The sequence below is a fragment of the Pomacea canaliculata genome, linkage group LG2 (assembly GCF_003073045.1).
Source record: "Pomacea canaliculata isolate SZHN2017 linkage group LG2, ASM307304v1, whole genome shotgun sequence".
NCBI lineage: Eukaryota > Metazoa > Mollusca > Gastropoda > Architaenioglossa > Ampullariidae > Pomacea > Pomacea canaliculata.
This window is the reverse complement of record NC_037591.1, coordinates 27,395,322-27,405,406: the sequence shown is the minus strand read 5'-3', so window position 1 is coordinate 27,405,406 and position 10,085 is coordinate 27,395,322. Positions and strand designations below refer to the sequence as shown.

The window sequence follows — 10,085 nt, the reverse complement described above, 5'->3', positions numbered from 1 at the left end:
CGCGCGCTTGAGAATTACGGTGGAAAAGCTGTCAAGCCCATTTCTTCTCTCCCCTGGGAAATGAACATCGATTATTTTGTGGGCCAGAGTTATCTTTTATTGCGTAAATGGTATTTGTTGTAGAGTGTTTGTGGGATGCTCGTACAATGAGCGTGTGGATAGATGGATGGATGGATGGTCTTCCATTAACTCCATTCCCACTGCAGTCTTAATTTATCCACAGTTAATATGTGTATAGTGTGCGTGTGTTTGTGTGTTTGTGTGTTTGCGTGTGCATGTGTAGTTCCTGCTTTGTTTACCCTAGTTTACCTTCCTAACAAAAATCAATCTACAAAACATATCTCCTTGTCTTATTAGTAAAAACTTTCTCTCATCCAAGAGTATCGAGTGTCAGTCTGTCTGGCAATCTCATTTTCTGTCGAAATAGCAAGCTGGTCTCATTCTAATACTTGCACCAGTGTCGTGTGTCAATCGTTAACATTTCAATCTGACAAAAAAAAAAAAAAACACAAAAAAAAACAGCCACTCAATCCGTCTACCCTTTCACCTGTACTGACTTACACCTTCTTGTTTCTTCAGATCAAACTTGCTACAATGTATGTACATGTACTAAGGTAAGTTCTCTACCTTCCTTACACAAGTATTCTGTGATTCTTTGTGAGTTACTCTTCTGTTGAGTCCAAGCCAAAAGTCTTTCTGTAAAAGTAGTAGGAAAAGAGAGGTGGATTCTATAAATACACTTTACACGGGATTTATGTTTACTTTGACTTGTCTTAAATAGGTTTGACATTTGAAACAATTAATTTTCAAGCACAAGAAATCGTGTTGCTGGTGTCAGATGATAAGTCAACACTTGGTAATCCTAAAATATGTTTTTATAACCGTCCCAGAAAGTTGTTTTTCCATTATTACGATTTCAGATTGTTTATTAATAACCCAACAAGGGTTATTTAGAACAAATTGTATTAAACATAACACAATGAACAATAACAAAATGTAGGATATCTGAAAAACTAGGTATAAAACATGTAGTATAAATATAGATAAATAAATAAGTGTTCTCTTCCAATAGAGCAGCAACATTAATCTCAATTAGTATTCTCAATTATGCGTGGAAAATCTGCAATTATAATTGTTATAAATTGTATTCAATTATTTTAAAAAATTTAGCTCTACCCAGTAACTATTAAAACGGGTATACTTTTGTATTTGAATACACTGGATTTTCTAAAAGTTCTGTTTTCTAATCCAAAGAACATCATAGAGTATAGGGCTTGGTTTCTGTGAAAAGTTGCAATTCATGGTCAGTCATATAAAATTTATGGAATAATAACCTCTTTTATGTTTTGCTCAACCGGAAACACCTTTATTAACTTTTCAACAAAACTACTTTGTTCCTTCTCTTGTTTGTCTTTCGCCCCGATCGCTCTTGTGTCAGAAAGACTGTCAGGTCGCATGCGGAATATTTCACAGAGAAATGAGTTCCCTGCTTTCATTGGCGGACAAGAACAGGTTGTGCGAGAAATAGTGCCCGGAAATGAGTAAGTCGGACAGATCGCTGGTCTCCCCTGAGGAATAAAGATGGCTGTGCAAACTGTTTTACGGTCTGTTATTAGCTGCACCGTCTGGCAAACCACTTCTTGTGACTTCCCAAGATTCCTCTTGTCTGAGCCTTATGGCTTGCTTGCAGTCCTTCCGTCTCTCTTTCTCTCTCTCACACAAAGAAATAGCTTTGCACTATTTCAGTCTCAGTGCTTAGTCTTCCTTCTCATTTTTCATCTTCCTCTTCGTGAGACTTTCGATTAACAGGAGTGTTTATCCCTTGGCATATTTGCGAAAATAATTTATTCTGTTTCCAGACAGAATCTCCAGTCTTCCTGACACCACATACCACAGCGGCCATCGCTGCTGACAAGAATCTTGTTTTATTTGTAGAAGGCTCACCCTGGTGGCTACATGACTACAAGAATATGTTTTGTTGCTGCTGCTTTCTTTTAATCTGCGAAGTTAAAAGTAGGTAATTCTATACTCTCAGATCCTTTGTCATCCTCCGGTATCAGGTGACATGAACACGTGACCGAGACATCGACTAGTTTGCTGTCCAAACAACCACCTAGACCCATTCACACTCAAAGACATGGATCATTCTATATGTCTGTGTAAGTCTATAAGCCCATTAGGCAGGCTACTTTTTTTTTGACCTTTTAAATTTCTTGCCTGTCATGGCGAAAACGAAGACAAGTGCAATTGTATTTGGCGTATGTTCCAGGTAAAGTTTTTTTTTATATACTAAAAGCATATATTTTTTTCTTGAGAATAGTGGCATGAACAGGACTTGCCCATACAGAACGCTCAACTGCAATGATAATGATTACCAGTGTAAATAAGTGCACAGCATCAAGACCAAACTTCCCTCGTCAACACTTGCTGACCTCACTCACCAGCCCTCAGTTTGATGTTTGTGACAACAAATAGAATTGTTTAAGAAAGAAACGACCACGATAAACAGCACAGACAAACCGCACACGTCCACACACACTTACACAGAGGAGAAAGAATGTCTCACCCTCAGACGCGCACACACACACACTCTCTGACATATACACACACGCGCGTGCACACTAAATAATGAATGCATGCCTTCACAGATAAATAGTTTTGTCTTATAAGCTGATGGTCCTGTTATTGATGTGCAGTCAGCGTCTCTGGATTAATCGACCACTTAAAAGGGAAAAAGTGTTAACGAGCAGATAAGAAGCATCTACTTCCTTTGATGTGGCTTCAGATGTAAAGGGGAGGGGGGATGGTGGGCGGAGGACCAGACGCCAGGAGCAGGGGGAGGAGGTGGCTGTCTCAGGAAGGAGATGGGAGGAGGGAGGCTGCTGCCCTCACTGCTGCGGACAGCGGAAGACCACGGTGACTCACAGCGGCTCCCGTCAGCTGTCCCCATGGCAACGACACGCAGGGATATCGGATTCCCCCTACATTCCATCCCCCCTCCGACTGGCAAGGAGGTTGGTTGACGTGTAGCTCGTGACTTGTGGTGTTTGGTTACCGGATGTGACGTCTTGCTCATCGTGTGCTTTTTATGTGGTGCTCATCACTCCACACCGCCACCACCAACATCACACCTCAAACTCCAATTAATAACCCTTAAACATTTCCATTACCACATTATATTTTGTCAATTTTAATTTTTTTTGAATTTGTGTAATTTCTTTGTACGTTGTAACAAAACGATGATCACTTCCGGGCAACAGTAATGTTGGATAATGATCTTATCTGTTAACCCTTGAAAGATAATTACAGACACGATTATTGTGTAAAGTAAATCGGTCAAACGAGTATAAGAGTGAGTGGCACACAGGGAGATAATGTATCTCTTGTAGACAATCTCAACTGTCCATCGTCATAACATCCCTAACACCGCGTCCTTCAGCTTGCACAGTCTTCAAACGTCTGCTTGGCATCGAGGTCTTCGACAAGGACAACAAAAATGCTTGTATCAACATGACAAGAAAACAGTAATAATAATAATAGAAAAGAGAATAGTGATCAAGGATTATGCAAGACCTTGGGCAGCCATACAAAACAAAAAAAAATTATTTTCTTAAAATCAGACAGCAAGTTCAGAGCAAGATTGTCGGACAGTCTTCAGGCCTCGCGATGCTGTCAGGACTGGGTGCCAGGAAATGCAGCACGCCAATAGATTATTACAGATTATTATCACCTTTATGAATAGGCATGAGCACATTCTAGAAGCTTTTGAGGATCTTCTACATCTGTAATATTCTCGGAGAAATGAAAACGTTCGGCGTTAGGATGGCACTCACACTTGGTTATCAAGCCAAACAAGTTCTCTCAAATGCCTCTGAATAAAATATTGTTTTACTGTTGAATGCAATAGCCGCTGTGATAAAGTGGGAAAAAATTGAAGAGATTCATTTTCAACCAAAATAAATGCTCAGGAACACATCTTTCAGTGCGCTAACACGCACACAGACAGACTGACAAACAGACAGACAGAGCAAGAGAGATTCATATGCAATTTTTATACTTACATCTACAGAGTGATCCATACTCAGACTCAAATACATACAACCCACTTCCTTTGCAGAACTTTGACTTGTGGCAAAGTGTTAGTTGAAAAATAATCCTCCAATAAGAAAAATATAGACTAGCGTATAGCACACTCCGAACAGTTTTATCATACAAAGTAGTCTACCCGCACCACACTACAACGTGTCTACCCACAACACGTTACTCCAATGTATTCTAGTCACAGCACGGCAATCTATTGTAGTCTACCCAGGGAACAACATTCTATTGTAGTCCATCCAGGGAACAACACTCTATCTTAGTCTACCCACTGCACTGCAGTCTAGTCTATTCACAGCATGACACTTCATTGTAGTCTATCCGATTCAACGAAGTTTGCTGTGGTCTGCCCACATCACGGCAGTCTTACATATTCCATCGACAGACCGGAAGTCCATGTTTCTCCAATGATCGCACTGAAGGAAGATAATTTAGGAACCTGAAACTTCCACAACGATGAGCTGGGTGGTGCACCTCGACATGGCGAAATATCTGTCCGCGAACAAGCAGCTGGTGTTCCGTGATCTTGTCATCGAAGACCTCTTTTCTTCCCGACAGCCACACGACGATTTTTCTCTCCAGTCCGCCTACATCCACCCTGTCGGCCACCGTCACCTTGTCGTTCCTGCCCACGGCCGCGTCCAGCACGTCCTTCCGCCAGGTGGAGCATGCGCTCTCCGCGTTCTGCACCGCGCAAGTGGGAATCCCCGCCGCTCGCAGACCGACGATAACGCCGTTGGCTCGTGACGTCACCTGTCCCGCTTCATCTCTGACGTCATCGTGCACCGGGTGCTGTTAGCGAGGACGAACACGTCCCGGTACTGAAGCCTGGGGGGCGCCACAGTCTTGCACGAAGGGAGTTCGATGCTTGAAGGCGAGCGATCGGTGCAGACACCACTGCTAGGTTCTGGTCGCCACACAAGAATCGAAAGAAAAAAGTCAGTTTATAACGGCAACGATAACAGCATCTTCACACAGCGAGATGATTTTTATTAATTAAAATAGAATATATATATATATAGAATATGTGTATAGATATACCCGGTATTCCAACGCCTAGTTTCTTCAGTTCCGCAGCAATGTCGTGTCCACACTGTTCACAGTCCAGGGGCCAGCGGACCAGGTGACTGGACGAACAGTGATGAAGTCGAATAACGTTCGGTCCGTCGAAAGGGCTGGGGACAGCACCGGTGGAGTATCCGCAAACACCAAAAGTGTTCTTTATCCCCTTGGTGACTTCTTCAAGAACAGATGGAGCACACCTGAGGGGTACCGTTAAAGTCTCGGATTGAAATACTTCTGGAACACAAAAGTTGCCATTGGTGGCCGCCCAAATAGTGGAGACTGGGTACCCGGGAGAGCAGCTCTCTTGCGATATGGTTGTAAAGATGCATTATTTTCCTAAAGAACAGTTTACAAAAAACAAGTACATAAAAATATCAGAGTGATTAAAGCTTACGTCTATAAATTTTTATCAAGTTTAGCAAATAAAACCCGGAAGCAGCTGATTTAGCAAATTAATCAAACGAAGTCTTTTGTCCGTGTCTAAAATTACTCAAAAAATGTTAGGAATTTTTCAAAAAGGAAATTTTGACTCCAATGAAATGTCCAATTATTTTTAAAGCTATTTCCCTCAGGGAGCACTAAAATAATAACTAGAAAAAGATAATAATGTAGGGTAATTATAAGTTTTTCCCTTACTTGACTGTTGATCCGTATTCGTCCACGATAATCCCAATGTCTTTATCTAGTGCTGCAGACGACAAGGTGTTGACACAGTCGTGTAGGCAGCAGGGTCGTGAAAAAGGTCATACTCAGCCAAATGTGGTACACCATACTTCTGTGACCTCGATTCCTCCGCGTCAAGGGTCATCTGCAGCTGACCGTGAATCAGCCTCGAGATGGCCAGACTTCCACGTTTCAGGCTCAAGACGAAGACGTCTTTGCCTTGACGGAGCCAGGTCAGGGCTACCAGCACGAGGATCAAAGACTTCCCAGTGCCTGGCGGGCCATTAATTAGCATCCGCGGCACACCGGAAGTGAGCAGACGAATCTGCTCCGGCGTACGACGAGTCTGGACAGGCGCTCTCCGAGCTCTGACACCGCTTCCCCGAGGGTTCGAATCTCCACGCGAGGGCGCTGTGTGCAGTGAACTGTGACTGTTGTAGCAGGGCCGGCGAACCTGTGACACAGAAGGGCAAGGGCACGGTTAAAGATGCAGACCTCTTGAAAAAATAATAATTTTCATCCTCATAAATGAAATATTTCTGAATATCTAGAGAATATATATATTTCAGGGTCAGTCTGTCAAACAAAAGGCATGTACAAAATTTCACTAAATAAAATACAGAAAGGATTTGGAATATTTAAGAAGGAAGTATGGTACGTTTGTAAGAAAATCTCAAAAGTGAGTTAAAAATATTTCAGAAATATGCACAAAAATACGAAAATGCAGAAAATATTTTAGAAGGATGTATGGTTAGCTTGAGAAATATGTAGGCTTAAACTTTGTTGTTGAGGAATATATATTTTTCATGCTGACCTGGCTAGGATGTCATCGTAAATCCTCTCCGACATGCCCTGCGAAGTGCCGGAAGTGTCGTCGTCTCCCACCACTCGCCGTGTCCACCACTCCTCTAAGTGCGACGGTTGCCAAGAGCCGCCATCATCAGCGGCGAGGTCGTCAGCACAAAGACAAAGCTTCACGACCTCGGAAATGTCTGTTGTTTGGGCGTCGCCAAGACAACGGCTCAGATCCTGTCAACACATGGAGAACAACAGTGGCATTGTAAACACGTGTGGTATGTGTGTAGAGCATTTTTGTACCACCTATGAAGACTGTTTCTGTGGACAAACCCAGACGAAATGAAAGGAAAGCTTTAACGTGAACGACTGGCGGAGAAATAAGTGAACACTACAGGCCAGATATCAAAAATCATTGTAAAACTATCAACGCACCTCGCGCAGCTGCTGGTTTCCTTCTAGAACTCGTCTCAAGTTCTCCCTGGTGACGTAGGACGATCAGGGTGGCCTTCACGCGATGTCCGGAGCCAGATCGCTGAGCAGGTACCTCAGCACCATCTTGGACCTCTCCAAGCTGCCTCGTGGCTCTCGCTGCTTTCTTGGCCACGTCTGCGACCATCTCGTCTGGTGTCTTGTTGAGGGCCACAGCATTGGAGCCCACGGACTTGATTTCGCCGATGACCAGCCCATGATGGTGGTGGACGAGCAAGATGTCGAACTCTCCACGACGGAACCTCGGACCCAAGTCCTCTGGCCGAGGGTACTTGAGGTGCGCGGCGGCCGAAGTGTAGCAGGGCTTGTTGAGGTAGTCTATGAAGTTGAGCTGCGAGATGATGAACATGGCCTCGCCATTTTCTTGGCCAAACTCTTGCAGGCACTTGAGGACCCCCTGCTGGGCTGTGTCGTCCTTCAGATCACTGTCACACACGGCGGGAAGTTTGACATGAGGAGCTAATGGCGCCCACATCCGACATAAGTCTCCTGGGATTTCTTCACATACTTTTGTTTTCGTTCTCCGAGGTAGGAGTGGGAGGTGCTGTGGGCTATTAGAACAGGTTGTCCAGCAAAAGATGACAGTACGAAGGGGACTTTCGGAAGTGGACAAAAGGCAGGGTATAGACACGATTGTGACGGTCAGGATAGAGATCCTGAATTCTCTGACGCCACTGGGTTACGAGATGCTGCAGCTGTTCCGACGTGGCCATGTCTGCTAGTCCTTCATTTAGAAATCAATTTTCCCAAAGCTTTTGATGACTGTACAGAGAAGGCCGACGCAGGCACAATGAGGACATAACTCTCGTACAAGGGGATGTAACTGTGAAGAACCATGGAGTAACGGAAATGTGTGGCATATACTGATGCACTGATTCTCTGGTGGTGTGGTCGTCGTCATCGTCAACTGACCGGCGCTGGACATAAAGAAAACTTCATCAGTCCTTATACGACTCTTTGATTAGTTACTACAAGCCATTGTCATCACTACTGACCAAGAATAGGGTACCTGGACACGATCTCACCAGACTAGGGTGACGTATCAGTTTGGTTTTTGGTGTTAATCTAAGAATCCAGAGGCAGTATAATTGTGTAGCCAGGAGTCTTGACGAGAGGAAAATTACACATGGTAGGGTGGGATTTGAACACACAACCCCAGATCCTCATGCATTCTTTTAGTGGTTCACCAATGCGCCATCGAATCACCCGTCTTCATATCTTCGTGTCTTCTCACTTCTACCGATTTCGACAGTAGTGAAGACAAAGCCTGGAATAAGTTATCACCAACATAATTAACGTACTCACATCGAATCTTTCCAAAGACACGATCTTTTGATGAGGGAGCCTTTGAGACATTAGCTATCGACCTGCAATACAGGAATGCTCGACCCTCAGCCAGCTCCTGAACGCGAGGTCGAAGTTCAACAACCGTGTTGATCTTGTTCTGTGCGAGGACATACACTCTTACCAGTGCAATGTGTTGACACAAGAATGTGCGTCTGTGCCCTTCCTCACTCCGACACCAGTGACAGCGCCCTCTGTACGTGTTGCAGGCCCCAGTGAGTCAGTGTGACACACCAGGGTTGACTGACCTACATAGACTTGAAGTGAGGTCGGAGAGGAAAATCAAGCTGCCTGTAGATGTTACTCTGTGACCACTGTCCTGTCCGCTCTGTCCTGATAAATGTCTTTTCTCCGTATTTCTGTACTTGAGCACAGCGGTGTTGCTAACAGCGAGTTCGGTTTGTTTTTCATTTAGTTTTTACCTGGCTGTGAGTGAAAAAAACATTCAAACGAAGCTACGACACGTACGACAGTACACACGCAAACAAGCCGACACCAAGTTAACAAACGTACAAACATAGAAAGAAAAAGAAAATCAAGGTAGATGAAAGAAGATGAAAGAAAAACTCCAAACTGAGCATTTAAATGTCGTTACATGGATGTGTATGTTTATATAAATATTATGTTATGTTCACATATATAAATAATTTTGTGTGCAAATGAAAAATTTATGTGCTGGATTATGACTGGTACAGAAATAAAAGTAAAGTGATAGAAAGAATGATGCTGCTTTCAATGTTACCACTATCAGATAAAGTTAACCACTGAATGTCTACGAGATATTAGAAGGGGGAGGAAAAGTCAGTCTAGTGGGGCCATTGCTGTAATAATGAGAGGAGGAAGGACCAAACAAGGCTCTCGAGGCTAATTAGTGAAGGTTTTTGTCATTGCGAATAGGTGGGTCCCTACCGAGAAAAATTAAGTTGTCCACAAACATTTTTCTGACAGAATTCAGTTTTTGTGAACTTCAAATTTGCAGCAAAACTGGCATCGAAGCATTGTCGAACTTTCTCCCTCTGATTTATTCCATATTGCGTTTCTCAAATATTTACCAGCCAGAGTATACTATCTGCAAATTAACTTACCAGAGAATACCATCTACAAATACGCTTGTGAGTATATCAACATTTTTCCTAATATTCTTACTCTCCCCTATTTCCTTTTATCTCATTCCCTTCCATTTTTATATCTAATTACCACTGGTTTCCATGTCCGCCTTGCTCTGTTCTTGTCCACCGTCTGTCCAATTAGGCGCGAGGCAGAAGGCATGTCCAGGAGCACCTCATGGCGATGCAAACTGTCTTTACACCGCTTAATACCAGGCGCGCTGGAGTTAAAGTGAATTTGCGGCTACTTGTGGGGAGAAATCAATCAAGTCCAAGACTAGCATCTCATGTATGTCTGGAGCCTGGACTCCAGCTTCGATCGCAGGGGACAATGCAAAGACCGTCCACCATTTTGTCTGACGTGTCCTGACCTTTTCCAGCAAGAGGGGCTCGGAGGCAAGACAAACGAAAGTTCTGCTCCAAGGGATGAGTGAATGAACAGATGTTTGGAAGGAGAGGATGAGAGAAGTGGATGCATCTGATGGCAGGGAACGACAGATGGAGAAAAATCGCTAGTGCATT

At 43.6% G+C, this 10,085-nt stretch overlaps 1 protein-coding gene across 3 annotated transcripts; it reads right to left on the bottom strand.

Annotated features, from left to right (window-relative positions):
- Positions 1-3,866: 3,866 nt before the first annotated feature.
- Positions 3,867-8,771, bottom strand: LOC112557974. Of its 3 annotated transcripts, XR_003098040.1 has the most exons (6): positions 8,419-8,764; positions 7,057-8,030; positions 6,641-6,855; positions 5,800-6,280; positions 5,140-5,499; positions 3,867-5,005 (listed from the first exon to the last, which is right to left on the bottom strand). XR_003098040.1 is itself a non-coding variant. In XM_025228148.1 (3 exons), the coding sequence occupies exons 1-2, from the start codon at positions 7,586-7,588 to the stop codon at positions 6,782-6,784; spliced, it is 606 nt and encodes a 201-aa protein (XP_025083933.1). In that variant the 5' UTR covers positions 7,589-8,771; the 3' UTR covers positions 5,799-6,280; positions 6,641-6,781. The 3 variants fall into 3 exon arrangements, 1 of the variants encoding a protein (XP_025083933.1); XR_003098039.1 differs by having other exon boundaries at positions 7,057-8,756; XM_025228148.1 differs by lacking the exons at positions 3,867-5,005; positions 5,140-5,499 and having other exon boundaries at positions 5,799-6,280; positions 7,057-8,771.
- Between the last annotated feature and the right edge of the window lie 1,314 nt (positions 8,772-10,085).